General features: G+C 47.3%; 1 protein-coding gene across 4 annotated transcripts; it reads right to left on the reverse strand.

Annotated features, from left to right (window-relative positions):
• Positions 1–16,078: 16,078 nt before the first annotated feature.
• On the reverse strand, positions 16,079–20,908 carry LOC128303461 (adapter molecule Crk). Of its 4 annotated transcripts, none has more exons than XM_053040420.1 (3): positions 20,702–20,908; positions 20,443–20,567; positions 16,079–20,353 (listed from the first exon to the last, which is right to left on the reverse strand). In XM_053040420.1, exon 3 carries the CDS (start codon positions 20,279–20,281, stop codon positions 19,460–19,462), a length of 822 nt encoding a protein of 273 aa, XP_052896380.1. In that variant the 5' UTR covers positions 20,282–20,353; positions 20,443–20,567; positions 20,702–20,908; the 3' UTR covers positions 16,079–19,459. The 4 variants fall into 4 exon arrangements, with proteins under 4 accessions (XP_052896380.1, XP_052896381.1, XP_052896384.1 ...); XM_053040421.1 differs by having other exon boundaries at positions 20,443–20,589; XM_053040424.1 differs by having other exon boundaries at positions 20,691–20,908.
• Between the last annotated feature and the right edge of the window lie 129 nt (positions 20,909–21,037).

Genomic DNA, 21,037 nt, shown 5'->3' on the forward strand with positions numbered 1-21,037 from the left:
AAAAGCATCCTCCTGCGTTGGATGCTCTCCTGGTATCCGAGCTTGAAAAACTGGTAATTTTTGGCGAGTTTTCTGTCTCGATTGACACGGAAAAAGCATCCTCCTGCGTTGGATGCTCTCCTGGTATCCGAGCTTGAAAAACTGGTAATTTTTGGCGAGTTTTCTGTCTCGATTGACACGGAAAAAGCATACTCCTGCGTTGGATGCTCTCCTGGTATCAGAGCTTGAAAAACTTGTAATTTTGTCGAGTTTTCTGTCTCGATTTACACGGAAAAAGCATCCTCCTGCGTTGGATGCTCTCCTGGTATCCGAGCTTGAAAAACTGGTAATTTTGGCGAGTTTTCTGTCTCGATTGACACGGAAAAAGCATCCTCCTGCGTTGGATGTTCTCCTGGTATCAGAGCTTGAAAAATTGGTAATTTTTGGCGAGTTTTCTGTCTCGATTGACACGGAAAAAGCATCCTCCTGCGTTGGATGCTCTCCTGGTATCAGAGCTTGAAAAATTCTTAATTTTTGGCGAGTTTTCTGTCTCGATTGACACGGAAAAAGCATCCTCCTGCGTTGGATGCTCTCCTGGTATCAGAGCTTGAAAAACTTGTAATTTTGGCGAGTTTTCTGTCTCGATTGACACGGAAAAAGCATCCTCCTGCGTTGGATGCTCTCCTGGTATCAGAGCTTGAAAAACTGGGAATTTTTGGCGAGTTTTCTCTCTCGATTTATACGCAAAAAGCATATTCCTGCGTTGGATGCTCTCCTGGTATCAGAGCTTGAAAAACTGGTAATTTTGGCGAGTTTTCTGTCTCGATTGACACGGAAAAAGCATCCTCCTGCGTTGGATGCTCTCCTGGTATCCGAGCTTGAAAAAGTGGTAATTTTGGCGAGTTTTCTGTCTCGATTGACACGGAAAAAGCATCCTCCTGCGTTGGATGCTCTCCTGGTATCAGGAGCTTGAAAAACTGGTAATTTTGGCGAGTTTTCTGTCTCGATTGACACGGAAAAAGCATCCTCCTGCGTTGGATGCTCTCCTGGTATCAGAGCTTGAAAAATTGGTAATTTTGGCGAGTTTTCTGTCTCGATTGACACGGAAAAAGCATCCTCCTGCGTTGGATGCTCTCCTGGTATCAGAGCTTGAAAAACTTGTAATTTTGGCGAGTTTTCTGTCTCGATTGACACGGAAAAAGCGTCCTCCTGCGTTGGATGCTCTCCTGGTATCCGAGCTTGAAAAAGTGGTAATTTTGGCGAGTTTTCTGTCTCGATTGACACGGAAAAAGCATCCTCCTGCGTTGGATGCTCTCCTGGTATCCGAGCTTGAAAAACTGGTAATTTTTGGCGAGTTTTCTGTCTCGATTGACACGGAAAAAGCATCCTCCTGCGTTGGATGCTCTCCTGGTATCAGAGCTTGAAAAATTGGTAATTTTGGCGAGTTTTCTGTCTCGATTGACACGGAAAAAGCATCCTCCTGCGTTGGATGCTCTCCTGGTATCAGAGCTTGAAAAAGTGGTAATTTTGGCGAGTTTTCTGTCTCGATTGACACGGAAAAAGCATCCTCCTGCGTTGGATGCTCTCCTGGTATCAGAGCTTGAAAAACTTGTAATTTTGGCGAGTTTTCTGTCTCGATTGACACGGAAAAAGCATCCTCCTGCGTTGGATGCTCTCCTGGTATCAGAGCTTGAAAAACTGGTAATTTTGGCGAGTTTTCTGTCTCGATTGACACGGAAAAAGCATCCTCCTGCGTTGGATGCTCTCCTGGTATCCGAGCTTGAAAAACTGGTAATTTTGCGAGTTTTCTGTCTCGATTGACACGGAAAAAGCATCCTCCTGCGTTGGATGCTCTCCTGGTATCAGAGCTTGAAAAACTGGTAATGTCTGGCAAGTTTTCTGTCTCGATTGACACGGAAAACGCATCCTCCTGCGTTGGATGCTCTCCTGGTATCAGGAGCTTCAAAAACTGGTAATTTTGGCGAGTTTTCTGTCTCGATTGACACGGAAAAAGCATCCTCCTGCGTTGGATGCTCTCCTGGTATCCGAGCTTGAAAAACTGGTAATTTTGGCGAGTTTTCTGTCTCGATTGACACGGAAAAAGCATCCTCCTGCGTTGGATGCTCTCCTGGTATCCGAGCTTGAAAAACTGGTAATTTTTGGCGAGTTTTCTGTCTCGATTGACACGGAAAAAGCATCCTCCTGGGTTGGATGCTCTCCTGGTATCAGAGCTTGAAAAACTGGTAATTTTGGCGAGTTTTCTGTCTCGATTGACACGGAAAAAGCATCCTCCTGCGTTGGATGCTCTCCTGGTATCCGAGCTTGAAAAACTGGGAATTTTTGGCGAGTTTTCTGTCTCGATTGACACGGAAAAAGCATTCTCTTTCGTTGGATGCTCTCCTGGTATCAGGAGCTTGAAAAACAGGGAATTTTTGACGAGTTTTCTGTCTCGATCGACATGGAAAAAGCATCTTCCTGCGTTGGATGCTCTCCTGGTATCCGAGCTTGAAAAACTGGGAATTTTTGGCGAGTTTTCTGTCTCGATCGACATGGAAAAAGCATCCTCCTGCGTTGGATGCTCTCCTGGTATCAGAGCTTGAAAAACTGGGAATTTTTGGCGAGTTTTCTGTCTCGATTGACACGGAAAAAGCATCCTCCTGCGTTGGATGCTCTCCTGTTATCAGAGCTTGAAAAACTGGTAATTTTTGGCAAATTTTCTGTCTCGATTGACACGGAAAAAGTATCCTCCTGCGTTGGATGCTCTACTGGTATCAGAGCTTGAAAAACTGGTAATTTTTGGCGAGTTTTTTGTCTCGATTGACACGGAAAAAGCATCCTCCTGCGTTGTATGCTCTCCTGGTATCAGGAACTGGAAAAACTGGGAGTTTTTGGCGAATTTTCTGTCTCGATCAGCGGCGGATCAAACGGTTGGCGGAGTAAGCGGTCGCCTAGGGCCTCGCCGAGTTTGGGGCCCCAAACAACTTGTGCCGATTGTGCGATTCTTGGAAATTTAGCAGCAGAGTTAATTTATAGCATAAAATCTAATTAAAAAGGTAGACAATTGGTTATCCTTGGTTAGATTTTTTTTTTATTTGATTAGCTATATCGGCCCGGTTACACGGCTACGCAAGAGAAGTATACAGTGTATTCAAACTCCTTCTTCCTTATCGGCACGACATCTTTAGGATGTTGAAGCATTCCATTTCTATTTTTTTACTTTATTTACCCGTAGGATAGTCAGTGCTGCGTACGGACCGGCTAACACGAATACACCATCTGGCTGCCCCGTGCACTCGTATATGCCCTTTTACTTCAACCTTTTCACGTATTCTATTTCTTGAACGGGATTTTTTCATCTGTTCGTAAATGATCCTACCGTTAGATGCTAGAATAGAAACCATGCTTGTTTTCACTTCCGCAACATTCGCCAGCAATTGCCATTGCGATACTCGTGGTGTGGTATCGTTTTCACTTACTGATTGAACCGTGAAAATGTCCAGCCTGCGTGTTTCGAAACAGTATTGTGGTGGAGTATTGTGTTTAGTATTTCGATTGTCTTAAGTTCTGCAAGTTTGCAAGCCGGTAATGATGTTATAACCGACACAATCTGTCAGTGTACTACGACATAGCTAGCATTGTCATAGATTATGAATAAAATCATATTGCAATTATTAGAACTATCTTTTTCGTTTGATTTTGCAACTACTATTTCTGTCTGTCTGGAATACTATTTCTGTCTTTCTTGATTATTACTTATTCGAAGCTGGATTGTAGGTCCAGCTTATGTCCACCCATCCCAAACTGTCCAAACACTTCATCATATCCCCTTGTAGAATACTGTTCTAACTACATTGTTGTAATCTCGGTAACATTTGCATCATTGTTAGACTGAAATTGTTCTAAAATTTCCAATTCTAAATCCATACGGTTTAAGATCATCACCGCGAAAATCGTTGATCTAAATTACAAAAAGAACACGAAAAAAGATAATTGAAGAAATCAAGTATGCATTGGTATAAAAACGATATGTTCAGTGAAGAACCTATCATAGTAGTCTTGCTAAAACATTGTCGTGCGTGCTGAAAGCGGTCTCGTTTTTTTGCATTGCAAACTCAGTTTGTTTGAGAAAAATTAGTGAGTGCTTTGTGGTGTTGTATCCCTATAATTTGCTACTGACTATCAAATTGTGCCTTAGGAGCACATAGTGTGTTTCATACTGATGTAAATGTGCAAGTGTAAATGTGACGAAATGATCGCAAGTGTCTTCACAATGAGCAAAGAGATCGGCCCAGAAATTCTTGTATTTTTTGACGCACGGACAACCTACCTAAAATTGGAGCATCAAACTTAATACGCGAAATTTAATCGAACGATCGAAATTCACATTAATATGTGCAGGGCCACGAGAGTTGACAAATTTGTCCAATGACCAAATAAACTGGGAAACTGTGAAAACCACTATGCCGTAGCCGCGCACACAATTGTTTTCAGATTTCCGATACCAGGAGATCATGTTTTTCCAGAGGTGACATCTGCAGCTTGGGACAAATTTGCCCTTCACAATTGCTATTGCATACTATCAAACACGTGAGAACGATCGCTAATAAGTAAGGTCAATAAAACGGAAAGCATCCTTCATCTCGCTCAAACTTTCCGTCGGCTGGAACGAAATTCCATACAAAACCAGCTGATTTCCGATTTCCAATACCAGGAAAGCATCCGCGGAAGAGGTAGCACCTTGTATAGCAATTTTGCTCGAAAACCGCCGAAAGGTATGCAATATTTAAACACTAACTTTCCCGTTGGTCGAGTAAAATTTTGCAGCAATTTTGCTCGAAAACCGCCGAAAAGTATGCAATGTTTAAACACTAACTTTCCCGTTGGTCGTGAAAAATTTCTTCGAAAACTACCAGTTTTCGAATGTATAGTACCAGGAGAGCATCCACGGAAGAGGTAGCTCCAGGTACTGCGCCTAAAGGTATGCAATCAACTTGCAATGCAATGCGCCGTAAGGTATGCAATCAACTTGCAAAGCAATGCGCCGTAAGGTATGCAATGTTTATACACTAACTTTTCATACAAACCAGCTGTTTTCAGATTTCCGATACCAGGAGAGCATGTTGTTCAAGAGGTAACATCTTCCATCCCCCTCCCCCTTACCCACCAAGGTGGCGTGCAAGATGGCGGCCAAGATGGCGGACAAGATGGTGGACAAGATGGCGGACAATATGGCGGACAAGATGGCGGACAAGATGGCGGCCAAGATGACGGACAAGATGGCGGACAAGATGGCGGACAAGATGGTGGCCAAGATGGCGGACAAGATGGCGGACAAGATGGCGGCCAAGATGGCGGACACAAGATGGCGGCCAATATGACGGACAAGATGGCGGACACAAGATGGCGAACAAGATGGCGGACAATATGGCGGACAAGATGGCGGACAAGATGGCGGCCAAGATGGCGGCCAAGATGGCGGCCAAGATGGCGGACAAGATGGCGGACAAGATGGCGGACACAAGATGGCGGACAAGATGGTGGACAAGATGGCGGACAAGATGGCGGACAAGATGGCGGACACAAGATGGCGGACAAGATGGCGGACAAGATGGAGGACAAGATGGCGGACAAGATGGCGGCCAAGATGGCAGCCAAGATGGCGGACAAGATGGCGGCCAAGATGGCGGACAAGATGGCGGACAAGATGGCGGACAAGATGGCGGCCAAGATGGCGGACACAAGATGGCGGACAAGATGGCGGCCAAGATGGCGGACAAGATGGCGGACAAGATGGCGGCCAAGATGGCGGACAAGATGGCGGACAAAAGATGGCGGACAAGATGGCGGACAAGATGGCGGCCAAGATGGCGGCCAAGATGGCGGCCAAGATGGCGGACACAAGATGGCGGACAAGATTGCGGACAAGATGGCGGACAAGATGGTGGACAAGATGGCGGACACAAGATGGCGGACAAGATGGCGGACAAGATGGAGGACAAGATGGCGGACAAGATGGCGGACAAGATGGCGGACAAGATGGCGGACAACATGGCGGACACAAGATGGCGGACAGGATGGCGGACACAAGATGGCAGACAAGATGGCGGATAAGATGGCGGCCAAGATGGCGGCCAAGATGGCGGACAAGATGGCGGACAAGATGGCGGACAATATGGCGGACAAGATGGCGGCCAAGATGACGGACAAGATGGCGGACAAGATGGCGGACAAGATGGTGGCCAAGATGGCGGACAAGATGGCGGACAAGATGGCGGACAAGATGGCGGACACAAGATGGCGGCCAAGATGGCGGACAAGATGGCGGCCAAGATGGCTTACACAAGATGGCGGCCAAGATGGCGGACAATATGGCGGACACAAGAAGACGGACCAGATGGGGAAAAAGATGGCGGCCAAGAGGGCGGACACAAGATGGCGGCCAAGATGGCGGCCAAGATGGCGGACAAGATGGCGGACACAAGATGGCGGACAAGATGGCGGACAAGATGGCGGACACAAGATGGCGGACAAGATGGCGGACAAGATGGCGGACAAGATGGCGGCCACGATGGCGGATAAGATGGAGGACCAGATGGCGGACACAAGATGGCGGCCAAGATGGCGGACAAGATGGCGGAAAAGATGGCGGCCAAGATGGCGGACACAAGATGGCGGACAAGATGGCGAACAAGGTGGCGGCCAAGATGGCGGACAAGATGGCGGCCAAAATGGCGGACAAGATGGCGGACAAGAAGGCGGCCAAGATGGCGGACAAGATGGCGGCCAAGATGGCGGACAAGATGGTTGACACAAGATGGCGGACACAATACGGTGGACAAGATGGCGGACACAATTCGGTGGACAAGATGGCGGACACAAGATGGCGGCCAAGATGGCGGCCAAGATGGCGGCCAAGATGGCGGACAAGATGGCGGACAAGATGGCGGCCAAGATGGCGGACAAGATGGCGGACAAGATGGCGGACAAGATGGCGGACAAGATGGCGGACAAGATGGCGGACACAAGATGGCGGACACAAGATGGCGGCCAAGATGGCGGACAAGATGGCGGACAAGATGGCGGACAAGAAGGCGGACACAAGATGGCGGCCAAGATGGCGGCCAAGATGGCGGACAAGATGGCGGACAAGATGGCGGACAAGATGGCGGCCAAGATGGCGGACAAGATGGCGGACACAAGATGGCGGACACAAGATGGCGGACAAGATGGCGGACAAGATGGCGGCCAAGACGGCGGACGCAAGATGGCGGCCAAGATGGCGGACAAGATGGCGGACAAGATGGCGGCCACGATGGCGGATAAGATGGAGGACAAGATGGCGGACACAAGATGGCGGCCAAGATGGCGGACAAGATGGCGGCCAAGATGGCGGACAAGATGGCGGACAAGATGGCGGACAAGATGGCGGACAAGATGGCGGCCAAGATGGCGGACACAAGATGGCGGACAAGATGGCGGACACAAGATGGCGGACAAGATGGCGGACAAGATGGCGGCCAATATGGCGGACAAGATGGCGGACAAGATGGCGGCCAAGATGACGGACACAAGATGGCGGACAAGATGGCGGACACAAGATGGCGGCCAAGATGGCGGCCAAGATGGCGGACACAAGATGGCGGCCAAGATGGCGGACAAGATGGCGGCCAAGATGGCGGACAAGATGGCGGACACAAGATGGCGGACAAGATGGCGGACACAAGATGGCAGACAAGATGGCGGCCAAGACGGCGGACGCAAGATGGCGGCCAAGATGGCGGCCACGATGGCGGACAAGATGGCGGCCACGATGGCGGATAAGATGGAGGACCAGATGGCGGACACAAGATGGCGGCCAAGATGGCGGACAAGATGGCGGACAAGATGGCGGAAAAGATGGCGTCCAAGATGGCGGACACAAGATGGCGGACAAGATGGCGAACAAGGTGGCGGCCAAGATGGCGGACAAGATGGCTGCCAAGATGGCGGACACAAGATGGCGGACAAGATGGCGGACAAGAAGGCGGCCAAGATGGCGGACAAGATGGCGGCCAAGATGGCGGACAAGATGGTTGACACAAGATGGCGGACACAATACGGTGGACAAGATGGCGGACACAATTCGGTGGACAAGATGGCGGACACAAGATGGCGGCCAAGATGGCGGACAAGATGGCGGCCAAGATGGCGGACAAGATGGCGGCCAAGATGGCGGACAAGATGGCGGACAAGATGGCGGACACAAGATGGCGGACACAAGATGGCGGCCAAGATGGCGGACAAGATGGCGGCCAAGATGGCGGACACAAGATGGCGGCCAAGATGGCGGCCAAGATGGCGGCCAAGATGGCGGCCAAGATGGCGGACACAAGATGGCGGACAAGATGGCGGACAAGATGGCAGACACAAGATGGCGGATAAGATGGCGGATAAGATGGCGGACAAGATGGCGGCCAAGATGGCGGACAAGATGGCGGCCAAGATGGCGGCCAAGATGGCGGCCAAGATGGCGGACAAGATGGCGACCAAGATGGCGGACAAGATGGCGGACAAGATGGCGGACAAGATGGCGGACAAGAAGGCGGACACAAGATGGCGGCCAAGATGGCGGACACAAGATGGCGGCCAAGATGGCGGACAAGATGGCGGACACAAGATGGCGGACACAAGATGACGGACAAGATGGCGGACAAGAAGGCGGACACAAGATGGCGGCCAAGATGGCGGACACAAGATGGCGGACAAGATGGCGGACACAAGATGGCGGACAAGATGGTTGACACAAGATGGCGGACACAATACGGTGGACAAGATGGCGGACACAATTCGGTGGACAAGATGGCGGACACAAGATGGCGGCCAAGATGGCGGCCAAGATGGCGGCCAAGATGGCGGCCAAGATGGCGGACAAGATGGCGGACAAGATGGCGGCCAAGATGGCGGACAAGATGGCGGACACAAGACGGCGGACAAGATGGCGGCCAAGATGGCGGACAAGATGGCGGACAAGATGGCGGACAAGATGGCGGACAAGATGGCGGACAAGATGGCGGCCAAGATGGCGGACACAAGATGGCGGACAAGATGGCGGACACAAGATGGCGGACAAGATGGCGGCCAAGATGGCGGACAAGATGGCGGACACAATACGGTGGACAAGATGGCGGACACAAGATGGCGGACAAGATGGCGGCCAAGATGGCGGACACAAGACGGCGGACAAGATGGCGGCCAAGATGGCGGACAAGATGGCGAACAAGATGGCGAACAAGATGGCGGACAAGATGGCGGCCAAGATGGCGGACAAGATGGCGGACACAAGATGGCGGACAAGATGGCGGACAAGATGGCGGACAAGATGGCGGCCAAGATGGCAGCCTAGATGGCGGACACAAGATGGCGGCCAAGATGGCGGCCAAGATGGCGGACAAGATGGCGGCCAAGATTGCGGACACAAGATGGCGGACACAAGATGGCGGACAAGATGGTGGACAAGCTGGTAAACAAGATGGTGGACAAGATGGCGGACAAGATGGCGGACAAGATGGCGGCCAAGATGGCGGACACAAGATGGCGGACAAGATGGCGGCCAAGATGGCGGACAAGAAGGCGGACACAAGATGGCGGCCAACATGGCGGACAAGATGGCGGCCAATATGGCGGACAAGATGGCGGACAAGATGGCGGACAAGATGGCGGACAAGATGGCGGCCAAAATGGCGCACGAGATGGCGGCCAAGATGGCGGACAAGATGGCGGACACAAGATGGCGGACACAAGTTGGCGGCTGAGATGGCGTCCAAGATGGCGGACAAGATGGCGGCCAAGATGGCGGACACAAGATGGCGGACAGAAGATGGCGGCCAAGATGGCGGACAAGATGGCGGACAAGATGGCGGCCAAGATGGCGGACAAGATGGCGGACAAGATGGCGGCCAAGATGACGGACAAGATGGCGGCCAAGATGGCGGACAAGATGGCGGACAAGATGGCGGCCAAGATGGCGGACACAAGATGGCGGACACAAGATGGCGGCCAAGATGGCGAACAAGATGGCGGCCAAGATGGCGGACAAGATGGCGGACAAGATGGCGTACAAGATGGCGGACAAGATGGCGGCCAAGATGGCGGAAACAAGATGGCGGACACAAGTTGGCGGACAAGATGGTGGACAAGCTGGTAAACAAGATGGTGGACAAGATGGCGGACAAGATGGCGGACAAGATGGCGGCCAAGATGGCGGACACAAGATGGCGGACAATATGGCGGACAAGATGGCGGACAAGAAGGCGGACACAAGATGGCGGCCAACATGGCGGACAAGATGGCGGCCAATATGGCGGACAAGATGGCGGACAAGATGGCGGACAAGATGGCGGACAAGATGGCGGCCAAAATGGCGCACGAGATGGCGGCCAAGATGGCGGACAAGATGGCGGAGAAGATGGCGGACAAGGTGGCGGACAAGATGGCGGCCAAAATGGCGCACGAGATGGCGGCCAAGATGGCGGACAAGATGGCGGACAAGATGGCGGACAAGGTGGTGGACAAGATGGGTGGTGACACGTGGGAGGTAGGAAGTGACACGTGGGAGGTAGGTGGTGACACAAGGGGGCAGTGACACGAGGGGGGAGGTGACACGAGTGGGGAGCTGACACGAGGTTGGAGATGAATGCTAATTGACGGCTAATTGACGGCTTATCGCCGGCTTTCGGCGGTTTTCGACCAAAATTGCTGTACAAGGTGCTACCTCTTCCGTGGATGCTTTCCTGGTATCGGAAATCTGAAAACAATTGTGTGCGCGGCTACGGCATAGTGGTTTTCACAGTTTCCCAGTTTATTTGGTCATTGGACAAATTTGTCAACTCTCGTGGCCCTGCACATTTTAATGTGAATTTCGATCGTTCGATTAAATTTCGCGTATTAAGTTTGATGCTCCAATTTTAGGTAGGTTGTCCGTGCGTCAAAAAATACAAGAATTTCTGGGCCGATCTCTTTGCTCATTGTGAAGACACTTGCGATCATTTCGTCACATTTACACTTGCACATTTACATCAGTATGAAACACACTATGTGCTCCTAAGGCACAATTTGATAGTCAGTAGCAAATTATAGGGATACAACACCACAAAGCACTCACTAATTTTTCTCAAACAAACTGAGTTTGCAATGCAAAAAAACGAGACCGCTTTCAGCACGCACGACAATGTTTTAGCAAGACTACTATGATAGGTTCTTCACTGAACATATCGTTTTTATACCAATGCATACTTGATTTCTTCAATTATCTTTTTTCGTGTTCTTTTTGTAATTTAGATCAACGATTTTCGCGGTGATGATCTTAAACCGTATGGATTTAGAATTGGAAATTTTAGAACAATTTCAGTCTAACAATGATGCAAATGTTACCGAGATTACAACAATGTAGTTAGAACAGTATTCTACAAGGGGATATGATGAAGTGTTTGGACAGTTTGGGATGGGTGGACATAAGCTGGACCTACAATCCAGCTTCGAATAAGTAATAATCAAGAAAGACAGAAATAGTATTCCAGACAGACAGAAATAGTAGTTGCAAAATCAAACGAAAAAGATAGTTCTAATAATTGCAATATGATTTTATTCATAATCTATGACAATGCTAGCTATGTCGTAGTACACTGACAGATTGTGTCGGTTATAACATCATTACCGGCTTGCAAACTTGCAGAACTTAAGACAATCGAAATACTAAACACAATACTCCACCACAATACTGTTTCGAAACACGCAGGCTGGACATTTTCACGGTTCAATCAGTAAGTGAAAACGATACCACACCACGAGTATCGCAATGGCAATTGCTGGCGAATGTTGCGGAAGTGAAAACAAGCATGGTTTCTATTCTAGCATCTAACGGTAGGATCATTTACGAACAGATGAAAAAATCCCGTTCAAGAAATAGAATACGTGAAAAGGTTGAAGTAAAAGGGCATATACGAGTGCACGGGGCAGCCAGATGGTGTATTCGTGTTAGCCGGTCCGTACGCAGCACTGACTATCCTACGGGTAAATAAAGTAAAAAAATAGAAATGGAATGCTTCAACATCCTAAAGATGTCGTGCCGATAAAGAAGAAGGAGTTTGAATACACTGTATACTTCTCTTGCGTAGCCGTGTAACCGGGCCGATATAGCTAATCAAATAAAAAAAAATATCTAACCAAGGATAACCAATTTTCTACCTTTTTAATTAGATTTTATGCTATAAATTAACTCTGCTGCTAAACTTCCAAAAATCGCACAATCGGCACAAGTTGTTTGGGGCCCCCAACACGGCGAGGCCCTAGGCGACCGCCTACTCCGCCTACCGTTTGATCCGCCGCTGCGACACTGTGTTTTACACTCTCACATGAAAACTACATGCACTGTACTATACTTCACTTGAGGTCCCTATTCGGAAGCCAGTTAATTTTTACATGGCCGGTTTGGCCATAAAAATGTTTTTGTTACTAAAACTTAAAACTAGGTCTTAACCGATTGAATGTCTAATTGGAAATATTCTGCTTGGCTGTCTAACTAGAACTGCTTCGTCGGAATGCTCAGCTGGAACTATGTTGCCTTTGCTTCGTTTTGCGTGGATGCCGGTTGATCTTGGGAATGGATGTTTATGTTGAATGCGCGTTGTCAGCTCTCTTGGTGTCAACGCGATTATGCTCTTTGTTCGATGTAACGCTGCACGGGAATTTGTTTACGCTGCGGCGCTATCTGTTTACGAAACGCGATCTGTTTATGAAGTGCGATCATGGCTGTAGGAATATACGTTGCGCTATGTTTTATGCTGAGTATGCATTATGCTCCCTTTGTGTTGAATATGTGTTGTGCTGACTGTTGTGCTAACTTTTCTGTCTCGATTGACACGGAAAAAGCATCCTCCTGCGTTGGATGCTCTCCTGGTATCAGGAGCACGAAACACAAGTAATTTGTGGCGAGTTTTCTGTCTCGATTGACACGGAAAAAGCATCCTCCTGCGTTGGATGCTCTCCTGGTATCAGGAGCTTGAAAAACGGGTAATTTTTGGCGAGTTTTCTGTCTCGATTGACACGGAAAAAGCATCCTCCTGCGTTGGATGCTCTCCTGGTATCAGGAGCTTGAAAAACTGGGAATTTGTGGCGAGTTTTCGGTCTCGATTGACACGGAAAAAGCATCCTCCTGCGTTGGATGCTCTCCAGGTATCAGGAGCTTGAAAAACTGGGAAATTTTGGCGAGTTTGTGTCTCGATCGACACGGAAAAGCATCCTCCTGCGTTGGATGCTCTCCTGGTATCAGGAGCTTGAAAAACTGGGAATTTTTGGCGAGTTTTCTGTCTCGATCGACACGGAAAAAGCATCCTCCTGCGTTGGATGCTCTCCTGGTATCAGGATCCTCCTGCGTTGGATGCTCTCCTGGTATCAGGAGCTTGAAAAACGGGTAATTTTTGGCGAGTTTTCTGTCTCGATTGACACGGAAAATCATCCTCCTGCGTTGGATGCTCGCCTGGTATCAGGAGCTTGAAAAATTTGGTGATTTTTGGCGAGTTTTCTGTCTCGATCGACACGGAAAAAGCGTCCTCCTGCGTTGGATGCTCTCCTGGTATCAGGAGCTTGAAAAGCTTGTAAATTTTGGCGAGTTTTCTGTCTCGATCGACACGGAAAAAGCATCCTCCTGCGTTGGATGTTCTCCTGGTATCAGGAGCTTGAAAAACTTGGAATTTTTGGCGAGTTTTCTGTCTCGATTGACAAGGAAAAAGCACCCTCCTGCGTTGGATGCTCTCCTGGTATCAGGAGCACGAAACACAAGTAATTTGTGGCGAGTTTTCTGTCTCGATTGACAAGGAAAAAGCACCCTCCTGCGTTGGATGCTTTCCTGGTATCAGGAGCTTGAAAAACTGGGAATTTTTGGGGAGTTTTCTGTCGCGAATGACACGCAAAAAGCATCCTCCTGCGTTGGATGCTCTCTTGGTATCAGGAGCTTGAAAAACTTGGAATTTTTGGCGAGTTTTTTGTCTCGATTGACACGTAGAACGCATCCTCCTGCGTTGGATGCTCTCCTGGTATCAGAGCTTGAAAAACTGATAATTTTGGCGAGTTTTCTGTCTCGATTATCACGGAAAAAGCATCCTCCTGCGTTGGATACTCTCCTGGTATCAAAAGCTTGAAAACCTGGGAATTTTTGACGAGGTTTCTGTCTCGATTCACACGGAAAAAGCATCCTCCTGCGTTGGATGCTCTCCTGGTATCCGAGCTTGAAAAACTGGTAATTTTTGGCGAGTTTTCTGTCTCGATTGATACGGAAAAAGCATCATCCTGCGTTGGATGCTCTCTTGGTATCAGGAGCTTGAAAAACTGGTAAATTTTGGCGAGTTTTCTGTCTCGATTGACACGGAAAAAGCATCCTCCTGCGTTGGATGCTCTTCTGGTATCAGGAGCTTGAAAAACTGATAATTTTTGGCGAGTTTTCTGTCTCGATTGACACGAAAAAAGCATCCTCCTGCGTTGGATGCTCTCCTAGCTTGGTAGCAGCAGCTTGAAAAACTGGTAATTTTGACGAGTTTTCTGGATCGATTGACACTCAAAAAGCATCCTCCTGCGTTGGATGCTCTCCTGGTATCAGGAGCTTGAAAAACTTGGAATTTTTGGCGAGTTTTCTGTCTCGATTGACACGGAAAAAGCATCCTCCTGCGTTGGATGCTCTCCTGATAGCAGGAGCTTGAAAAACTGATAATTTTTGGCGAGTTTTCTGTCTCGATTGACACGAAAAAAGCATCCTCCTGCGTTGGATGCTCTCCTAGCTTGGTAGCAGGAGCTTGAAAAACTGGTAATTTTGACGAGTTTTCTGGATCGATTGACACTCAAAAAGCATCCTCCTGCGTTGGATGCTCAAGACACAGACACAAGTAATTTTTGGCGAGTTTTCTGTCTCGATTGACACGGAAAAAGCATCCCCCTGCGTTGGATGCTTTTCTGGTATCAGGAGCTTGAAAAACTGGGAATTTTTGGCGAGTTTTCTGTCTCGATTGACACGGAAAAAGCATCCTCCTGCGTTGGATGCTCTCCTGGTATCCGAGCTTGAAAAACTGGTAAATTTTTGCGAGTTTTCTGGATCGATTGACAAGGAAAAAGCATCCTCCTGCATTGGATGTTCTCCTGGTATCAGGAGCTTCAAAAACTGGGAATTTTTGGCGAGTTTTTTGTCGCGATTGACACGGAAAAAGCATCCTCCTGCGTTGGATGCTCCCCTGGTATCAGGAGCTTGAAAAAGTGGTAATTTTTGGCGAGTTTTCTGTCTCGATTGACACGGAAAAAGCATCCTCCTGCGTTGGATGCTCTCCTGGTATCAGGAGCTTGAAAAACTGGGAATTTTTGGCGAGTTTTCTGTCTCGATTGGCACGGAAAAAGCATCCTCCTGCGTTGGATGCTCTCCTGGTATCAGGAGCTTGAAAAACTGGTAATGTCTGGCGAGTTTTCTGTCTCGATTGACATGGAAAAAGCATCCTCCTGCGTTGGATGCTCTCCTGGTATCAGGAGCTTGAAAAACTGGTAATTTCTGGCGAGTTTTCTGTCTCGATTGACACGGAAAAAGCATCCTCCTACGTTGGATGCTCTCCTGGTATCAGAGCTTGAAAAGCTGGTAATTTTTGGCGAGTTTTCTGTCTCGATTGACACGGAAAAAGCATCCTTCTGCTTTGGATGCTTTCTGGTATCGGAGCTATGGTTTCCTTTTTTTTAATATAGTTTAATCTACTTTTGTTTGCTGTTCAAATCTTCTATTTACTTTTGCGTTTCTCCAATTTTCGCGTGCGCGTGTGTGTGTGTTTTTTTTCTTTGGTTTTGTTCGCTACATTTTCCTCTTTCCCACTTGCTGTGGGTTTTTTTTATTTTCCTTTTGTATTTGTATTACAAAAGGTATGCAACGCATACGCCTGAAACCGCATGGTTTATTGCTAGGGTGAATAATTTCTTAGCGAATTTGAGCTGATTAAATGTAAAATTGAAGTAAGTGAAAGCTGTGTAACAACCAAACAACAACGGAAAAATACAAACACAACAACAAACAGAAAAACAAGTATAAAACAAAGAGTGTAAAGCGTGATGTAAAGCAAAGAAGGGAAAAAACTAGATAAGAAAGAAAGAAAGAAAGACATAGAAAACAGAAATAAAGAAAAGAGAAACACACACAAAAACTACCCATTAGAAAAGACGTGAAGTGAAAAATAAAAACAACTCCCATAATAAAAGTAAAATTGTAAAAACGTGACTGGCCAAGCCGTTCTCCATTACGAAACGTCCCGTTGGGGATGTGAAAGAAAAACCAATTTCAACTTGCAAAGATACAATACAGAACTTTATATTTTTGTTTTCGCTTTTCTGTTTTTTTCCTCGTTTTTGCTTTGTTTGTTCCTCTTTTATACAAATTACATGCTGGGTTCGAGAATGTCGAGGTTTTTCCCTGGTTCTGGTATTACTTATGCCGCCTTCGACGTTTTTATTTTCACTTTCACTTCTCTAAGCGCCCTCTAAACATTCCTCTTTTCTTCTACAACCAGCTAAGCATAACTCACAGGAGAGACTTTCTCGTCTTTGCTTATATGCTAAATATATAATTTCATATACATATCGCAAACACAACCCAAAACTGATCAGTAAGATATATATTTGTGTGTATGTGTGTGTAGCTTTGTGTATTTTTTGTTTGCAAAATTTGCAGCGTCGCTTGACTGCGTTTGAAGATTGTGTCTCTTTTTTGGGGTTTTTTCATCTTTTTTGTGTTCCATTTTATGTTATTGTTTGAAGCTAGCTTGTTTCACAATATGTTTGATTATTTATGTGTTTTTTTACGACTTTTTCGCTCTTTAATTTTCTTATTGATACACTTCTGGTTGATGCAGATACTTGTTATTGATTTTGGGTGGCGCTATGCCTGTGTCTATTTTGCCATTTTTTGCGTGTGAGTGTTGTGTTTATCTGTTGCCATATCTACTACTCTGGTGAAGAGGAGAAGAAGAAGAACAAAATAACTGGGAGGCTTGGCTTGGAGTAAATATATACGTTCGTTCTGTTCTATTGCGATTGTTTCTCTCGCGGTCCGGTTAGGTTAAGTCATGTTCTCATCTTCAACCTCAACTCTCATTTCATCCTTTTTATTACGGAGCGAAATAAAGTTTTTTTTTGTGTTCGATTTAATTGTTTCCTCTTCTATTTCCACCCGGGGTTCGTGTATATGTTTCATCATTACTGTTATTTTGGTGTATACTATCTACGCGCGCTTCCTTTTAATCCAGGCTCGAGAACAATTCGATCGCCCTGCTTCGATTCGCGATCGTTCCATTATTCCGCAATTCTCTCCATCGTTGCGGATGAGATGTGGGGTTCGATTTTCGAGTTGCCGGTTATATTATTGCACATTTTGACACATTCATGGTATATATTGGTGTCTTATAGTCTGTATCATATTTGGCTTTCCGGGAGAAGTGTGCGAATCCTCGATTTAGGCGGTGTATTCTGTTCTTCCATTCTCGAAACAAGAAACACGAAACACTATTCCCTCCTCCCCTGGTCACTGTGCCCCCATTTCCTACCCTGCTGTTCATTCAGTTCGTTTTACATCATATCCTAGCATAGAAGTCTCTACACTTTCTTCCCAATGTCATCACTCACTCACTAACGCTTTCTAATTATAAAAATAAATTGCTTCGGTTTCGTGATTCCCTTAGAATTGTGTTACATCTTGTTACAGCCACCACACGGGTTAGGGGCTCCGTTGCCCACCACTACTACTTCGGGGGGGTGTTAGGGTTGGGATTTTGGTGGTTTGTTTCTCTCACTCACGACTCACTAGTGTGTTGTGCGTTCGTTCCAAACACCGCTTTCGATTTCTTTTCTGTTTTTTGGTTACTTTCGATCGTTGCTAATCTACGGAAACTTCGTTGACTGGGCGATTAGAGATTTAACAAAACAAACATATCGTCACGCACAAGCTAATCGGGAAATGATAAAATTCTAGATCATCTCCGATCGGAACCGATTTGTGGGTTTTTTGTGTGCGCTTGAAAGCATAGAGATCATGCACAGAGGGGTAAAATAAATGAAAAAAATGTTACTTAATTTACCCTTCTGTACCATTTTATCAGCATAAAAGACCAAACAGATACCTGCCATTCGTTAGCCCCAAACATATACCAACACGATTGTACCAGGCAAGGGTGGGATCGTTTACCACACTAGGAAAGAAGAACATTGCTCCTATCTCCTATCTACTATTGGTATTGGTTGGGTTTGCCCGTTTGCCTACTGAAATCGTCACTCCTCGTTACGCGCTACTTCTTGGTCGGTATAAAAAAGCTATGAAACGTAAACTAACCTTAATAGTCCGCGTGCGCGTGGACCACACCTTCCCTGCCATGTAACGCTACCTCTGGAAGCCACACTGGATTGGTAAACACGCGCGGTCGTTCGATGGACCCATATGGAGATCTTCCGCTTGAACGGTTGCTTCCCTGTTAATGCTCTTTCGCCATCGTCTCGTCATGATCATCGCTAGCAGTGTGTGAGAGCCTGAAAGAGGCTCGCCAACCCGGGGATACTCACTCTCCGTGTGGGTTGACTTTACTTCAACTTTCCTACCATGCACCTACAAACGTACGCTAATCATCACTTACATACTAGAGAGTTTCATTCTTGTTTAACCTGTTGACTGTTTCTCATTCAAGGGGGCGTGTGGTTTACATACCCACGAAACCCCGACACACAGCACTCCAATAACCGGATACGAGTGATACTTAACGGAATAAGCACAACAAGCGGCACTTGCGTTATGGTAATAGCTAGTAAATAAAACTGATTCTGTCCCTAATGCTGCATCTTGTAGCCGTGCGGGTTGCTAAACATTTTTTTTTTAGTGTGCCTTATGTGCCTGTATGTGCTCCATTTCGCGTTTCTATTCTGCTTAACACTACTCTTCCTAAACCTCGTTCGAACCCCGGAGGGATTTCTGTTGATGATCCTCCAATGATCTGGAATTATTGTTTGCCACTACGCAAATCGAACCTAATAAGCCTAATCGTATTTAAAATCACTTAAACTGAATGACTCGGAACGTACACGTCTACATCATCTACTACACACTTTTGCTTACAACGGAACGCACTAAATATAGGCTGTACAGTTAAATATAATCTACTACCAGTACACGCACATACACAGAATAAAACACAGAATAGTTACGGAACAATTTCATTCCGTTGCGATTCCGCAAAAACACAAACTGGGCACCGGTTGTTTTGGGCTACCAAAAAGAACAAGAACCGAATTAAAAGTAATAGCAAATTACCCGCCATCGGTTAACGAAACAGAGCACATTCGGTGTGCAGCTTGTGTGAACTCGATTGATTCACCATCGCCGGGTAGGGATGGAACCTTTCTGCCATACGGTGTGTTCATCACCATCGTTCACCAGGCCATCGATTCACTCATCGATAAACTCCACATGGGTGAAGGGAAAGTGTCCAATTTTGCCCTTCAGCTCACCCTCCCACTGGCCATTAATGTTCGTTTTCAGCACCTTAATGACGTCGCCAACGCTCAGCTTTAGCGCGGTCTCGTCGTACGCATTTGGAACACGTTCCTGTTTGACACGTGCCAGTGCAGGCAGCTGTCGGTTAAGGTTCGATTTGAAAATGTTCGAATTTTCCGAATGATGTAGCCCACCGGCCGGATGATGATGGTGGTGACCCGGACCGGCACCACCACCACCACCGCCACCCGAATTTGGCCGCTCGATTATGTTTTCCTCGTATCGTGTCACGTACGGTACCGGTATCTGGCCCGTTTGGCCCTGTCCATTGCGTGCCGTCCACCACTGTTCTTCGTCCTTGCTGATGATGTGCAATATTTCACCCTTTTTGAACGGCAAGTCATCCGGATCGCTTCCGTCGAAATCGAACTTGCCTATTACCTTCTCCAGTCGGCGTATCATTGGCCGCCGGAGCGGTGTCGTGTCAAGATAGTGCAGCTTGTAAAACGACAACAGATCCGGCAAGTCCGCGAACGTTTGATCGCCGATGCGGTACACGAAGCATTCTTCTCCCGATGGTATTTTGTTTATAATGTAGTGACTCACTTTCGAATCTTCCCGGACGCACAGCACAAAATCACCCACGATGGTCGTACTGTCGCGCACCAGAAACACTCCACTTTCACGTTCGTTCAGCAGCAAATCGGTCGCGTCCTGGCGTGACATCGGCCCAAAGTACCAACTCGAACGATCGTACACGTCGAACGATGCCATGGTGGATGGCAGCAGCTTCCGATCCGAGCGTTCTGTCCCTCCTCTATACTGCCGTGTGTTGTCTCGTTCCCCCTAAAAATCACACCAAAATACATTATGCACACAGTCTCGGTGTCATCAATATAGGAATTATTAGCACCTAGTTGCAACTCTTTGCTTACCGCGTACTGTACCGCAAATCAAAGCGAATATTTTACACCGCACCGATATGGGCGTTAGACTGGGTTGCGTCCGTCCGTTGCACCCAGTTGGGCTGGGGCCCGTGTGCAAATTGTAGCGCAAAATTCTGCAACAGGGGTGTAGATACACTGTAATCAAAGGTTAATCATAACGGGGCAGTTGCGGACTGGGGTGTTGTGCTAGCCGTCTAGCGATTTTCTAATTTTCTTTAATAATCCCAATCCCGTACCTGCGCCCTACCTCCTACAAACGTCGCTTGCTCGGGTTCGGTGTGCACTTGTTTCGGGGGCCAATTATGCTAATAGAACTGTGCTGTTCGTTCACTGACGTTCCCGAATCACGACGGACAGCGACGAACGGAACCGTTGATACCACATGCAGTAAATCAACAAACAACTAGTAACTTTCTATAAATTGTTACTTTAATAATAACAACTCTCAATTTTATTATTGGCAGAGAGTCGACTCTTCTTCACGCAAAGCTGTCACATTTCAGTTTCGTAGCTGTCAAACTTGTCAAAGCAACCAACACGACAAGGTTGGACCACAATGGCTAGCGCACAATAGGTAGCGCAC

This window comes from Anopheles moucheti, chromosome 3 (assembly GCF_943734755.1).
Source record: "Anopheles moucheti chromosome 3, idAnoMoucSN_F20_07, whole genome shotgun sequence".
Classification (NCBI taxonomy): Eukaryota; Metazoa; Arthropoda; class Insecta; order Diptera; family Culicidae; genus Anopheles; species Anopheles moucheti.

Excerpts from the sequence above, each read along its gene's own strand:
- LOC128303461 (XM_053040420.1), bottom strand. The coding sequence starts at position 20,281 with ATGGCATCGTTCGACGTGTACGATCGTTCGAGTTGGTACTTTGGGCCG.